General features: G+C 35.6%; 1 protein-coding gene and 1 non-coding gene across 2 annotated transcripts; one reads left to right on the top strand and one right to left on the bottom strand.

Annotated features, from left to right (window-relative positions):
• Positions 1-680: 680 nt before the first annotated feature.
• LOC128243909 (E3 ubiquitin-protein ligase TRIM71-like) lies at positions 681-7,050 on the bottom strand. Its single transcript, XM_052961916.1, has 3 exons — positions 7,030-7,050; positions 4,445-5,343; positions 681-2,006 (listed from the first exon to the last, which is right to left on the bottom strand). The coding sequence occupies exons 2-3, from the start codon at positions 5,337-5,339 to the stop codon at positions 1,180-1,182; spliced, it is 1,722 nt and encodes a 573-aa protein (XP_052817876.1). The 5' UTR covers positions 5,340-5,343; positions 7,030-7,050; the 3' UTR covers positions 681-1,179.
• Positions 7,051-13,223: 6,173 nt separating this feature from the next.
• Trnaf-gaa (transfer RNA phenylalanine (anticodon GAA)) lies at positions 13,224-13,296 on the top strand. The gene has a single exon. It is a non-coding gene; the product is annotated as a tRNA-Phe (tRNA).
• The last annotated feature ends 3,679 nt before the right edge of the window (positions 13,297-16,975 follow it).

The raw sequence follows: 16,975 nt of genomic DNA, 5'->3' as shown, positions 1-16,975 counted from the left end.
CTTACTGCTCAGTACTACTTTACTTTTCGTCATGAGAACCCTCGACTCAATTGATAATCAAATTATTTCTTCGAGAGTGTGATTCAAGTCTAAATTTGATCTTTAGGCCCAGTTTCCACCCTTAACAGTTTATTATCGGCCTTATGTTCTTCGTTTTTCTGCTTTAGTTTATGTAGAGAGTCACTTACATCGTCAATCTTTCCATTGATATAAGAAAAATCACTCCTTACCTCTGACCTCATGTCTTGTTAATAGCCTTACCTGAACTGTTTGTAAGAGTGTCGGCTCTACCTTTCGGTTAAGAGTTTCGCGGATGTGAATCCGCTATCTTGGCGAATGAGAGAGTTCTTTGTCGTGCAGTCTGCGATGACGCCAAACTCTGTCCAGGCTCCGGGATTGTATCGATACCACCACTGAGTACCACGAGGGAGCACAGCACTATGATCAGCTTTAAAGTCATGCTTACTGTTCCCGAACTGACCACCAAACCGTACACAAGACTCCTTGTCTTAAATTGCATAGAACAAAATCCCAGTTCTAGCCCTATAGGTACTTACATCCACTTCAATTTTCAATATAACCGAATGTTTCGTGCATACGATAAACGTGTCACTATTACAAGGGACAGCACTCTATTGCGAAAACATTAATAAACAACAATAAACGGATATTTGCGCCTATTTTTCAATCTAAAACGCTCATATTTACAATTCAGAGTACTTTTGCAAGATGAAATACTTTGAAGCAGCACGGATTAAACCCCTTCCTTCCAAACCATTGTTTCTGCAGTTTGTGTTAATATGTAAAACTAAAATTGAACATCAAACAACTTCTAGCTAAAATCTTGTATGATAACATTACAATGTTTGCATTAATTCGTTGCTAAACGAAATGGAAAATGCACTTAACACATATCAGATACATGTACATGTCGTTAAACACGAATGAACTGCTGATGGAAATACCACATTCATTCATTCATTTCATTTTCATTTACATAATAATGGTCAATTGTTTCAATTTCATAAAACAGGTTTACAAAATATCAATACTTCTAGTATAAGCTAATGTTGAAATATAAATGTTATTGCATTAACTATTCAGTTGCTCAAACAGTATTAATTACATATTTTTTTTCTTTCGAAGATAGAAAAAAACACGACTGATGAAGAAAAACTGTCAGTTTGAATTAAATACCTTTAGTGAGTTATTATCGAACATCCCGACAATTATGGCACGTGTGTGAGGACAGAAGGCAACGGACCAGGGCCCATTTTGTCCGTCCTTGTATTTTAGTATTTCCGTCATTTTGCCGTCCCTCTCCTTTAGCAGCATCACGCTGTAACTGCCCTGCCCACACACGAGCAGCTGACCAGGCCCTACCTCTACTACGGACTTGGGACAGGTGAACTGCTTGTTCCGGTACTCATACAGGACCTTCCCGTCCAGGGACAGCTGGAGAACGGTGTGAGCAGAGAGGTCAGACACGTACAGAGTCGGTGGTGTTGAAGCTGACACAGTTAGGTAATATGGTGCTTGGAAAAGTTGTCTTCCATCATCTGTTTGGAATGTACTTATGATATGACCATCCAATGTCATCACTTCAATACGCGGCTTTGATCCGTACGAAACGTATAATCTGTTGTTGTAGAACGCAATACCATAACACTCAGATGATACATTAATTTTCTTTCCGCACGTCAACTCTCCTCGCTTTGTAAACATCAGCTGAATCATGAGGTTATTCGGGAGAGTGACTGCGGCCTGGTCACCAGGGAGCACACACACGTCCCAGGTCTTTCCTGGCAACTGGAGGCGGGACGTGACTTTGCGAGTGGGGATACTCACAAGTTTGACATTCTCGTTATTCATGTCAGCCAGGAGTAAGAGACCAGACGAGAGAAAGGCGAAGCCGCTGATCGAAGAGGTTCCCTGGTCCTGCGACGTTTTAACCGGGATGTTCGACCCCTTCTTCCATGTCACAGTAGAGAGGTCAGGAACTGAAACTGAAACACAAGAAAGGATTACATGTACATCATGTTTCCCTTTTATGCTAAAAATATAAATGGGCAAACGGTACAAACTTGTATTTAACAAGTTCCAATACAATACAATTATAAATCTATGTAATCTTATGGGTTTCTACTTAGACAAATGTTCACTTCAACAATTGACTTTTGCAGACTTTGATCAATGAAACATTTAAGCAATTATGAAAAATTCTGATCAGGATCTTAACCGTTAACAGGAGTAATATCCATTAAAAATAGAAACGATCTTTTAAGCAGATTTTTTTTACTAGCGAGTCAATGTACCTCACGCAACAAATGGCATTAAGTCATTATGTTTTAATTTGTTAAAAAAGTATTCACTGAAATGGCCTTTCTTAAATACGTAATCATGCCAGGAAAGGTCTCAATCGTAAATTGAAAAAATGAAAAAAGAATTCTGCGGCATTTACTAGATTGAAGAATTTTGAAGTTGCAACTACGAACTTTTCATGAAACGGACCCAAGGAAGACTAAGTGTGGGTAGGTCGTTCAATGAAAAGATTTGTTTATATTTTTATAACTAGGTCAGACGAACAAAAATGTCCCTTAAATGGTAGAAGAAGATTTGAAATTGCAAACCATGTCTTAGCGGTAGAAGCTCCGAACGTACCGAGCTAATTTAAAATTTGATAATTTAAGAAAATAATATGTCAAAGTTGTTGAACATTATACTGGTAAAGAATAAATGTTTGTTTCAGTGTAAGATCAAAGTTTACATCAGCGAGTGAGTACCAAATCATAGGTTTAACGAATGGCGTAGCAACGAGAGAAATGATTAGTCACGAGGTAAAATAAAATAGGAAAGCGAGCGCTTGCGTGATTTGGAAGTGAGGGCGGACTAAAATTTCAAAACAATCATATATAAATTTTATTTCACTAATGAATCTATAAATCGCAGGAAAGCATATATTAATAAAATTCCTTATTTTGTAGTGTCCGTATACCTGTGGCAGGGCCTCTGGTTGTACAGGGGCCGTATTCACGTACATGTCTTAGTCTCAAATGTAGACTTAGGACTCAAGACTCAGACTTTGGGCTGTAAAACGGTATTCACTAATGTTTCTGAGATCAAAGTTTTACTCCAAAGTCTGAGTCTGAGTCTCAAAAGTTAAGTCTATAATTTGGACATTGAACTATAGTTAGAAATCATATTTATCAGAGGCAAGTGCCATGTCCTCGTGTTTTCGAGACAAGGGCGACCCTCTCAGAGAACGGCATTGGAACCTGTTTTAATAAATAATGTTGTACCCGAGATTAACAGCAAAAAATGCAAAGCGTAAACCGGTCAATTGTAAGTAGTGTTTTGTATATTTACTACAATTCGGTATACTTTACTATAGAAGCCGTTTGATTTTAAAAACCGAGAAAGAAATAAGTTCTGCATTAACGAATGTGGATCTTTTACAGTGTAGCTTCCATCCACCTTGCGTATCAAATACACCTTTTCTACCCGGATTCTGCGTTCACGCTCTTAACTTATTATGAAAACAGTGCACCAAAAAGGGGATTACTCTCTCATTTCTGAACATTTTATGTAGTGTGTTAAACCGTGTGTTTTGCTGTACTGTTTTAAAAATAGTTGATTATTAATTGATACCAGTTTCATAATTTTATCGTCTCTTTTTGTACAAATATGCAACTGTGTTGTTTAAGAAAACATCTTGAAATGTTGATAATATCCAAACAAAGGGCGTGTCAGTCGAAGTAATATTGACTTAAGCTTACTTTGTTTTGTTTCTTTGTATCTATTTTGCCAACCTGTTAGATTATATGAATTCCTTGGAAATTCGATTTTCAGAAAGCTACGAAAGGTGACAACAAATAACTAGGTTAATGTAGTTTATTTTTAAATCACTAGATTGTATAAATATATTTATTGGAAGTCTGTAGACTTACTCCGACAAAAAAGGTCGGTCTGAGACAGACACAGCCCTATAGTATACAGTCAAAAAGGGTTTTGTATAACATTTACCGTAAACTTTTTTGTAATAAAATGAAAACTAAACAAGTTTAAAAAACAACAACATTATTATATTAATAAAAACTAAAAATAAATAAGTAGTTATAAGTATATTAGATTCTAATATTAGATTCGAAACCCTTTGTTTTATCACGGACGTATATGTCAGTTTTTGTTTTTTTGTTGACAGTTAACCCCTCCAACACCCCACCCCTAAAACGAAAAAACAAAACACATTATACTACATAGGTTTGAACCCATTTCCTTCCGCTTCATGGCTCGGTACTTTGTCCACTTTGCTATATAAGTTACTGTTAACACATGAATATGAACACCGTAGGCCATGATAACTGGAGAAAATCTAGGTTTTTGAATAAGAAATGTTGACAGCGTCATATATTTTAGGGTAAAATGGTGTGCATACTGTCCTTACCAAACTCTCCCGCAACGTCCAGTGTTCCCAGGCCCATGCTCGATCCAAGAAGACGTTCCGTCTCCGGGTCTTTAATGAACTGATACTTTCGGGCCTTTATCAGACCAGTCATCTGCTCCTTCTTCTCCAGTATATCCCGTATGGCCCTCTGGGCTCTCCTCGCCGCCACATACCGCTGGTTCATCGAGATGTCACCGGAAGACAGATCCGTCCTTATGGCCTCAAGTCCCGATTTCGACGACTCACAGTCAGTTTTAACTGCAGTCAGCTCGTTTTGATTATCGGTTTTCATTTTCCGGATGTTATCGAGCAACTCCTTCTCGCGGCGGTCCAGGTAGGTGTTGATTTCTCCCCGGAACTTCCTCAATCTTGCGATCTCGTTGTCAGACTGGTTTTCAACCTCGTCCAAAAGCTCATTGACATTACTTATAGACCCAGATAGAAGATCTTCAGCTCGTTTAATCGATGGTTCCAGCTCTTTGAAATCATTTCCAATGACAAAATCTTTAGCCACGTCAGCGATGTAATCGACTTTACAGCTGCGATGGTTAAGTACGACACAGTCAGCACAGCCAAGGTCGCCATGGGTCGGGCAGTAAAACTTGATTATCTCCTTTGGATGGTTTTTACAATATTCCGTGTCGCCGATGTCAGACTGCTTGGTGGATGGATAGAAAGACGGCATCTTGTCTTTTGACAACATAATGTGGTTCCTGGACATCTTGAATTTCTTATGGGCCTTGATACAGGGATCACACATGTACTCCTCGCAGGTCTGACAGAATTCCTGTGCTATAGCGCGTTTGCCCTCCTCTTTACACGGCTGACAGTAGACAGTTGTGTCTGTGGAGCCCTTGTCAAAGTCAGGGTCACGTTTCCTTCCAGATACCTCCATCAATCTAGACAAATTAAATAAAAAACGTAATAATATAATTGGGCTTTCTATCTGTATTAATACGAATAAACATGAACACTTTTAACTGAGGCCTAAAAATACATTTGGTTCGGGTAACCCAACCCTACCTTCGAAATAGATGCCGACCCTACCGGTTTTTATAGTCAGTTTATTATTTTTAAGTTTGTGTTTTAAGGTATTGCACCCCTAATGGGAATCATTTCAAACAATGATCAGCTTGATAATTTCTGAATGTGTATCATTTCCTGGATTCAAAAACAAAATTTAAAAGAAATTTACCATCAAATAACAATTTAATTTCAATTTGAATTACCCTACCCCCATTTCGGAATTGTCGATAAAAACGACATCACCCGAGAGTCAAGAACAATTCTTTATTTCATCTATTTTTAAACAGTTTGTAATAATTTGGTATCAGAGTAACAAGAAATATATTTGCTCTCAGAAAAAATACATTATTGATCACATCACCAACAAATAGAGGCAAACTTAACTGAAATAGCCATATGGTATTTTAATTTTAACATACTGTTTTGACCGCGAAATATTGGAACAAAAATAACAAGTTCTATAAATACTCATCACTTGTTCTTTGTTAATAATTATCTTTATTTTTTTGGGAACATTATGCCAAAAAAATCAATATGTTTTACCGTCTCATTTAAAAAAAATAAAAGTTTGTAATTCCCAACCACATATTTCAGCCGTGCCTGCAAGTTATGAAATCGTCATGGAAACTATTATATATGTGTAAAAATGTATTTAATTACTTTTTAATAAAAATACTATATTAACTTTTGTAAAAAATGTTAGCTAATGAAAAAAAAAAATAAAAAAAAATAATAGTTTGTGCTTCTGGCTGGATGCGAACCACTGTCTTGAAACCCTCAAAAGATTTGCAGTCCTGTGCCTAACAACATAGGCTCAAGCATTTAAATTTCAAGTAAAGGTTTTCATTAGGGATGTGCTACCTTAATATACATGCAGTTAAAAAAAACCGAGGATAACTTTAAAAGCTTTATACAGTAGTTTACTTTAACACCATTCTCAAATAATGACAATTATATAAAGCCTAATATAAAACAAAAAAACCCCCTGCTTTTAAAAAGGATGTAACCCTTACCAAAATATTTATTTGTTTTTGCTTTAGTGGGGAATGGAGCCAAGGACACGTCACTAGATCGCGTCGCTATAAAAGGCATTTCAATAATGATAGGATAGGATGAAGTGGCCCCTTGATAAATCAGTATGTTTTTGATTAAATTCCACCACAAGCAATATTTCAATCCATTCTATCAAAGATCATGCTTTTATAAAATTTTCATTTTCAGAAAATTGAAGCTTGTTTTCAAAACCTGAATCTATTAGTTATTTTCATTTTCAGAAAATCCTTCTTTCGCGAAAAATAACATTAACAGACACATTAAAGCTGATAATAAGTACCTCTATATATAATAAAACTTACACGGTAACATCAATTAAAACAAGGTTCCTTTCATTGAATGATATTATAATATTTGGATATTTTAATCTTTCAAAACCGAAAGAAGAGTTCTCATTTCACTCTTTTTATCAAGTTATTATTATCTCATGTCGGCAATTCTAAAGTTATACAAGTTAATAAGAGTAATAAGTTACAGGTTTATAAGAGTAATAAACAAATATTTACCTCGATTATAGTTGATCTTCAAAACTAGCTAACCAGGAAGTAGTTTGATAATTCTAACAGGTGTGGAGTCGTGACAGGGGAAACCACCGTACCAAATACCTTTGATAAGGGAGAGTACTCTCATTATACTTGTAATCTTTAACATGACATTTGCATCCAAATAAATGCTCGCTTGAAATCTTGCAAAACAGTGGTAACATTGATGAACACATCTAGTGACACTGGTGAATACTTCTAGTGACAGTGTTGAATGCATCTAGTGACAGTGGTGAATACATCTAGTGACAGTGCTGAATACATCTAGTGACAGTGGTGAATACATCTAGTGACATTGGTGAATAATTTCTAGGGACAGTGGTAATACATCTTAAGTGACAGTGGCGAATATGTCCAAGTGACAGTGGTGAATACATCTAGTGACAGTGGTGATTACATCTAGTGACAGTGGCGAAAACATCAAAGTGACAGTGGTGAATACATCTAGTGACAGTGGTGAAAACATATAGTGACAGTGGTGAATACATCTAGTGACAGTTTGGAATATATTTAGTGACAGTGGTGATTACATCTAGTGACAGCGGTGGATACTTCTAGTGACAGTGGTGGGTACATCTAGTGACAGTGGTGAAAACATCTAGTGACAGTGGTGATTACATCTAGTGACCGTAGTGAATACATCTAGTGACAGTTGCGTATACATCTAGTGACAGTGGTGGATACATCTAGTGACAGTGGTGAATACATCTAATGGCAGTGGTGAATATTTCTAGTGACAGTGGTAAATACATCTAGTGACAGTAGTGGATACATTTAGTGACAGTGGTGAATACATCTAGGGACAGTGGTGAATACATCTAGTGACAGTGATGAATACATCTAGTGACAGTGGTGAATATATCTAGTGACAGTGGTGATTACATCTAGTGTCAATGGTGAATACATCTAGTGACAGTGGTGAATACATTTAGTTACAGTGGTGATTACATCTAGTAACAGTGGTGGATACATTGAGTGACAGTGGTGAATATATCTAGTGACAGTGGTTAATACATCTAGTGACAGTGGTGAATATATCTAGTGACAGTTGTGATTACATCTAGTGACAGTGGTGAATACATCTAGTGACTGTGGTGGATACATCTAGTGACAGTGGTGGATACATCTAGTGACAGTGGTGAATACATATAGTGACAGTGGTGAAAACATCCAGTGACAGTGGTGAATACATCTAGTGACAGTGTTGTAGACATCCCGTGACATTGGCGTATACATCTAGTATATGCCATCTAGTAACAGTGGTGGATACATCTAATGGCAGTGTTGTATACATCCCGTGACAGTGGCGTATTCATCTAGTATACGCCATCTAGTAACAGTGGTGGATACATCTAATGGCAGTGGTGATTACATCTAGTGACAGTGATGAATACATCAAGTGAAAGTGGTATATAGATCTAGTGACAGTGGTGAATACATCTAGTGACAGTGGTGATTACATCTAGTGACAGTGGTGAATACATCTAGTGACAGTGGTGAATACATCTAGTGACAGTGGTGATTACATCTAGTGACAGTGGTGAATACATCTAGTGACAGTGGTGCATACATCTAATGACAGTGGTGGGTACATCTAGTGACAGTGGTGAATACATCTAGTGACAGTGGTGATTACATCTAGTAACAGTGGTGGATACATTGAGTGACAGTGGTGAATATATCTAGTGACAGTGGTTAATACATCTAGTGACAGTGGTGAATATATCTAGTGACAGTGGTCATTACATCTAGTGACGGTGTTGAATACATCTAGTGACTGTGGTGGATACATCTAGTGACAGTGGTGGATAGATCTAGTGACAGTGGTGAAAACATCCAGTGACAGTGGTTAATACATCAAGTGACATTGGTGAATATATCTAGTGACAGTGGTCATTACATCTAGTGACGGTGTTGAATACATCTAGTGACTGTGGTGGATACATCTAGTGACAGTGGTGGATAGATCTAGTGACAGTGGTGAAAACATCCAGTGACAGTGGTGAATACATCTACTGACAATGGTGAATACATCTAGTGACAGTAGTAAATACATCTAGTGACGGTGGTGAATACATCTAGTGACAGTGTTGTGTACATCCCGTGACAGTGGCGTATACATCTAGTATACGCCATCTAGTAACAGTGGTGGATACATCTAATGGCAGTGGTGAATACATCTAGTGACAGTGATGAATACATCAAGTGAAAGTGGTTTATAGATCTAGTGACAGTGGTAAATACATCTAGTTATAGTGGTGATTACATCTAGTGATAGTGGTGAATACATCTAGTGACAGTGATGAATACATCTAGTGACAGTGGTGAATATATCTAGTGACAGTGGTGAAAACATTTAGTTACAGTGTAGATATTTAGTGACAGTATTGGATTCATGATCTACTGACACCAGATCGAACACCGCGACCTTGTCTTACTTTTTTAGTTGTCAACGTAATATGTTGTCCAATAAGAAGACATTTGCCAATAATTTTATTTCAGTCAATCGTAATTGATTTAAATCAGAAAAAGCAGTAGATACAACGTGTTAATGTGTAGTTTACATAATGTTATGTAGACAGCTATTTTCGTTTTAAGGTTGTTAGTACATGTATGTACTTACACAAACTTAATGGTCATACGACTCTGTCACATTCAACTTTCGATTTCTGTAAGTACATACAAACAAACTTTAACAGTTTTAAAGTAATTCTTTTTCGATAAAATCCTGGTAATGTGCTTGGACATATAATCATTTGTTTTACATTTTTTATGATAAACCTTGTTTTATTGGGTAAAAACGCTTGTTTTATTTAGTTCTTAAAGTGACATTCATATCGTCTCTCAGGTGGAAATACCGTGTTTTCTGCACTTTTCTTTCAAATTAAAGACTGTATTCTTCATAATAACATTACTTTCAATGTTTATTTACACTTTTTGGTAATTTAAAACAATGGCATAAATTGTGGTACATCTTATTTGGGACTAAGAGTGCATTTTTAAGCAGTAGATGGCGATCGATAGACCCGGCCTTAGGTCCCGGCTTTTCTAAGTAAGCGATTCCGGCATTTATCAGCGAGGATCCCTGCCACAGCGGCCCCGGCTTTTTTTTAATAAGCTATTCCGGCAGTTATCAGCGTGAATCCCGGCCACAGCGGCCCCGGCTTTTCTCAATAAGCTATTCCGGCAGTTATCAGCGTGAATCCCGGCCACAGCGGCCCCGGCTTTCCTCAATAAGCTATTCCGGCAGTTATCAGTGTGAATCCCGGCCACAGCCGCCCCGGCTTTTCTTGATAAGCTATTCCTGTAGTTATCAGCGCGAATCCTGGCCACAGCGGCCCCGGCTTTTCTCAATAAGCTATTCCGGCAGTTATCAGCGTTAATCCCGGCCATAACGGCCCCGGCTTTTCTCAATAAGCGATTCCGGCAGTTATCAGCGAGGATTCTGGCCAACAGCGGCCCCAGCTTTTCTCAATAAAGGATTCCGGCAGTTATCAGCGAGGATTCTGGCCAACAGCGGCCCCAGCTTTTCTAAATAAGCGATTCCGGGATTTATTTACGGTGGCACAGAAGTGACATCCGCAACACTTAATTTTTATTGTGGCCAAAGCTCAAAAACTTACTAAGTTACTAAGTCGTGGGCACAATTGGCCACAAGTTACTTAGTTGTGGCCACAATATAAATTAAGTGTTGCGGTTGCCACCTCTGTGCCACTGTTGTTATCAGTTAGAAGTCTCGGCTTATATGCTTAAATACAAACACGATCACTATGAACATTCGCACAATCTGTAAATAAAAGACACCCACGTTTGTTTTTATTATGAAAAAGGATATCAGACAGTGCTGGGTTTTTTTTATCAAGTAAACCGACTAGAGCGCGATTTTATATTTGCAAATTATGCCATTTAGCTGTTTTTACAATCATTAATGTAAAACAAAATATGCAAACAAATAAAAACTTAATACAAATTTGAAAAACCTTTAAATACGTATGTCAAAATGAGACTGTAATTTTTACAATAATGTACCGTAAATGAATTCGAAAGGTCATAAAAAGAAATACGTATATCGTTTAATGATCCAGTTGGCACGTTTAACGTTTCGATTGGCACCAAAACTTCGCACATTATAGGTTGATACAAAAACACATTTTAATCTTAATGCAGTATCATGTTTATTTTGTACCTCAACTTTTAGGCTAAAGGATATGCTTTTTTGGTTTTAATCATTTAAATAAAATGAGTTAAACATTAAAATACATTTATTGTCATTAAAATAAAACACAACAACAACATTTTGCAACCTACGTATATTGTACGCCTTTTATTTGGTTAAAACACGTACTCATTTGTGAAATAAGAGAAAATAAAAACAAATTACAGTTGTTATGCAGTCTTCTAGCTTATGAAGGGGCAACGTCACACGCAACCAAATTAAATCTGTTACAATCATATCCGTTCATAGATTAAATTGAATTAGAAATTTGGTCAAACATTTTGTTTTTACAATTTTGGTTAAACAGTTATTTTGAAGCAAAAGATGCACTTGCACTCAAACATATTTAGTGTAAATATTTGTAGTTAGTATTGTATAAGAGTGAGGTTTGTGCACATAAACTGGTTTAAACCCCCAGTAAATTTACATTTTACTGACCGTTCCAAGGCGGTACCTAACAATTCTTGATAAACATACCAATTATTTATATATATATATATATATATATATATATATATATATATATATGTATATATTTAGTATTTATGCACTGTGCTGTTTGTAAAGTTGTGTGCTGTTCTATGTTTCTTGTTTGTGAATTTGTGTTCTATGTCTTTGACGTTGCCCATTGCCACTAAACCGGGTTTATGTTTAAACTTTTTGCTACTGAGCATATTTCTGTAGCTTTTTGCATATATATTGACATCAATGCTTATTAATTTACCTTTATATAATGGTTTTTACTTTTCTTAGTGTAAAAAATAGTATTTTGTTTTGATATATATGTAGATACAGTTTGTTTCCTAATCAATGGCAGTATTAACAAAGTTAATGCACACAATTTGTTTAACGTATTCATAATAAAACCATGAACACGAAAGAACCAGAATGAAGTTTCTTTAAATGTACTCATGATTTGAACAGTGTACTCAGTTGAGGAAGATCTTGAGAATTTTCGCGAAACTGGGTACAGGATTAAAATAATTTGGCTTTTTACGTGAAAACAATTAACATTATTTGACTTCGATCAGCATAGTTGCTACATTTTACAACCATCCACTAGATATACATTATTTTCAGTTGCGTAAAACAGTAATTTCCTGAACCATAATGACTTTGACTTAAGCAAAGAGTGCTAACTAGGAAAATCTGCTTAAAGTTCAAATTGAAACAAACTCGGTAAAGTTCAAAGGAAATACTCTGTTAAAGTTACAAGATAAATTTATCAAATAAAATAGTTATCCAGTTCTAGTTAAAGTGCAAATATAAAATGAAAAATCAAATTACCTTTATTCTCCTTTAATTGTTTTTTTGTAGACATATTGGAAAACTATCTCAATTGTTTCCTCTTTGGGTATGCTAATCGGTCCTAATAATTTAAATGATTTAAGAACAAGATCGATAGCATACCTTGCGTATCTAGGGGTAAGGATGGACCCAGTGTCCAATGTTTTATCTTTACAACACGAATAAAACATCAATATGCACCATTTGAAAACTAGAAAATAAGACAAAGTCACAGGGGGCATCCAACAATCGAGCTCGTATTCCGTTTTGAGCCTATGCCTTTTTGGTTCGCGAGATTGGATGTGGTTTAATCCAAGAAAACCTTCCCCAATTATTATCACAGTCACCGGGAGCAATGGATTGTGTCAATTAAAACTTTTAGTTGCGATGAACTTAAAATGAATAATCATAAAAGTGAGAGTGTATTTTCTTAACGTAGTGTCATCAAACTTAACATTCTGTGTAACATTTGTCGAGATTGGATGTATCAAGTCACAGCCCCCAGATCCATAATCAATTCCTATCACAGTAACTTTGATACAAAGGATTGTGTCAATCGTATCGCAATTTCTAGTTGCGATAAACTTAAAAAGATATTCAAAACAGTCAAAGGATCCTTTTTAACAGATTTTTATCAAACTTAAAACATTTATCAGCCGGAATAGCTCAGTTGGGAGAGCGTTAGACTGAAGATCTAAAGGCCCCCGGTTCAATCCCGGGTTCCGGCACGAACGGAACATAGTTTGGCGGCTGATCAGCTTTTTATCATTCACCAGACGAGAAAGGTTACGTTTTGTATCTCATCCAATACAGCATGAAAGAAATTTGTGACGAGTAAGACTCAATTTTATTTCTATTAATCATTTCACGCGGACATTCACGATCTTATGTTATTCTCGTTATGAACGAGGCCAACATTTCGGGATTTTTAGCTTGAAGTATTTATATTTATGTGCGTTGTATTGTCTTGAAAACTCTATTCATCGAAGCAATCGAGTAGAAAATTTTAAAATATACGATGTTTACTCCTAAATGAAAGCCGTAAACGTCTTCATTTTCTATACCTGATGCTAAACTGTCGTGCAACACATTCATTTGGCCAACGGAAGCTAGTACAAAACAACGTTATTAGTCCGTTGTTCAATACTATTTGTGCAAGAACAACAAGGAAAGTCATCAAACAACACTCTTAGAAATATCTTTGCGCCATTGTGCGCTTCTGTTTTTTGCAAGTATAAAGAGAAAGTAGGACACATCTCAAATCTAAAGCTCGCAACTGAAAAACACACACAATAAATATGACAATGAAAAAGTGTGAGTAGAGAAAAAAATATACTGATCGTAATTGATAATCTTTCACTAGTTTAGTTCAAGCCTAAAATTAGGATTATAAAAACGTAATGTGAATGCCATGAGTTATTAAGTTACATGGTAATATATAAGGTATTTGTAATTCTCTGGCACATATATATTTATCACAGAAACATCGCGTTGTTGATTTAATTATTTGAACATTTTTTAAAAGATCTGCTGTATTAAATTTATTTGATTTTTAATAGAAGGAACAATAAACTCGTAATAAATATATGAGTCAAAAACAATTTACTTTTCCTTATTTAAAGGCGTACATGCGGTAATAACACTGTCAGAAAACTTTGTTTTCAGCCATGGACGGGACGTATCCTCCTTCTCCTAACAGTTTTGTCTAGCTAATTTTACAATGTATTGTGACGAGGGATATTCAGATTACAAATACGATATCTACTACGGAAGTCTGTAATGTCTGCACTTATCTAGCCGTTGCTAAAATTAAAGCAAGGTACAATTAATAAAATATAAGAAAAGGTTAATGATGGCGAACATGGCACATTGTATTTTAACACTCAACTCAAGATGTTCTGAAGATGACGCAATGGTTATGTAATATATACCATTGAATAGAAGAGAAGCCGTTTGAAGAAATGTTATGTTTCAAAATCAATGGTAAACAGTAGCAAGAACTGTTCCTATAATTGATAAAAGCAGACATCTATATCATATCAAAATTGTCTTATTTACCAACCAAACTGACAATGGTTGTGTACGTACCGCCGGGTTAAAATGGTTTTTCTTCCTAATATACTAATAAAAACATCAGGTCCATCAATATTAAATTTAGGATTAGCTTTTTACTTCATAGCAATACTATGCATGTGTGTACCAATTTAGCTGTCAGTTCACAAGCAAAGCAATTGTATTATACTGCTTTGTTTTAATTAGGGATGCAAACGAATGGCAAAATTGATATTCGAATATTCGGTAATTCTTTTGATCGAATATTCGAATATTCGATCACAGGCAAGTTTGTCTAAAAACTTCTAAATTGCATCGATTTTAATATGTCGGTATTAAAGTCATTAAACAAGCCAACAAGTTTAGTTCAAGTTTGTATTCCCAAATGAACTTGTTAAAACATCTTACTGTCTGGCATCCATATTGGACAGAGTAAAAGCTCCATATTTAAACCACAGAAATATATGGAAGTGATTTTGCAAGAGAGTCTCATTTGCTTGAAGAATACCTTCATGGCATACTTGTATTTGAAAAAAAAAGAAATAAATCCCTACATTTCCTAGCTAGTATATTTGGCGATGTCTGTTTAAGACAATATTGATTTTATACCATATATTCTCTTTTGCATTTGAGAGGTACTATAGTACCCTAGTACTATTGTTTGTGTTGTATTTCAAGTAAGTGTACCATTTAGACGTTTAGAATCGCATTTTGAAATCCAAGAGGAAAATTATATAGTTATGTGGAATTCAGTGAGTATCAGTGTGCTTACCCACTTTAGTACCGAAAATCGAAATCAGGCATTGTGGTATCTACTTTTTGACATGACATTTAAAAAGAAATATTACGCTAGTGTTACAAAATGAGACGTATGGTGTTATGCGGGTTAAAATAGTGCGAATTTTAAGACCGTTCTATTTAGGTGCGACCATAAGACGGCACCGTTGATGTGAATTGGAAAGCAAGCCGAAGAGGGTTAAATAAATATTGGTGAGGAACCAAGGGAAATTGACAATTATAGATAATTATTGCCTGTGAAGAGAAATGTAAAAAAAGTCTGGTCGCGCCTAGAGCATTTCAACACTTTAAGCGCTTTCACTTGAAAATGTTGGAGTTTTGAAAGCTTTGTTGAAATTATTGTCTCCATAAATGTTCTTTTATCCCAATTTTGACGAAAAATACTTAAAAAAAACAGTTGAAAAACAGGATAAATCAGCCGCAATTATTTTAACTGCGATATTTAGGAAACAGTGATCTTATCAGGACATCAACGGTGCAATACACGACTTTTATCATGTAAGTGGTATTCGGTATTATCAGCTCAAAAGACTTGTTAAGGAAGAAACAATGCCATTATTGGTTATGGATAACATAACTATATATATATATATACCTTAAAATGATGATATCTTACAGACTTCATGGGTTTACGTCCAAATGTATTTTTTGCAGACCAAATTTCTTGCAGCAAAGAATGATGTGGTTTATAATGTAAAACATAAGATGACTTAATGTACGTTCAAATTCATTGATAAAAGCGACTGGACAGTTTTCATATTATTGTTAAGTTTATTTCAATACGAAGCTCATAAGAATGAAAAATTAAGGATGTTTTAAAGAAATAAAACAATGCATACACATAACATGCAATCATTAGACAAAAATGAAACTAGACACAATTCGCCATTAATGTCAACGAAGATAATAATACGACCAATAACTGCAATATGCAAAATATCTTATTCCATTTAAGTAAACTGACCATGACCAAGGATGTGATAAATATACTGCTTTCAATAACGACGTTATGCTCCCAATACAATACATGAAGGACAACCAATCTCTTTTTAAAGCTTTAAACAAACAAACAAACTCTTTTTATAGAGTGACGATAAACCTAAAATGACGCCATAATATAAAAGTACACCAAATCTACACATGGCAGTTATGAAGTTATTTTGCGTTTTTACGCAGACAAACTCATGCAACAAATACCAGCTAAATACAAATGTTTTCATAGAGTAAGACGGTATAGTGGTAAATGTGTCCATAGGCGGCACCGGTCAGTGGTGGTGACAGGGATAGTTGTTTATAGTTATATGAAAAGCAAAAACTGGATTTTACGAATAAACATTAAGATAATCTTTCAAACGTGGCTTTATATTTCAAACGGAGCCTATGTCTTCTGAGGCTGAGACAAAGTGTAAGAGATACCTCGTAATTTGCTGCGGGAGGATTGACCGCCGCAGTTAATATATTTCTTATGATGGAAACTCTCATTAAGGAAACCAGACGACAAATGTCTTAAGAGGATGATTACGAATACAACGATTACTTGTTTCCATTAAATAATGC

The sequence above is a fragment of the Mya arenaria genome, chromosome 8 (assembly GCF_026914265.1).
Source record: "Mya arenaria isolate MELC-2E11 chromosome 8, ASM2691426v1".
NCBI classification, from domain to species: domain Eukaryota; kingdom Metazoa; phylum Mollusca; class Bivalvia; order Myida; family Myidae; genus Mya; species Mya arenaria.
Note: the sequence above shows the minus strand (reverse complement) of the source record. Positions and strands in the feature narration are given on the sequence as shown.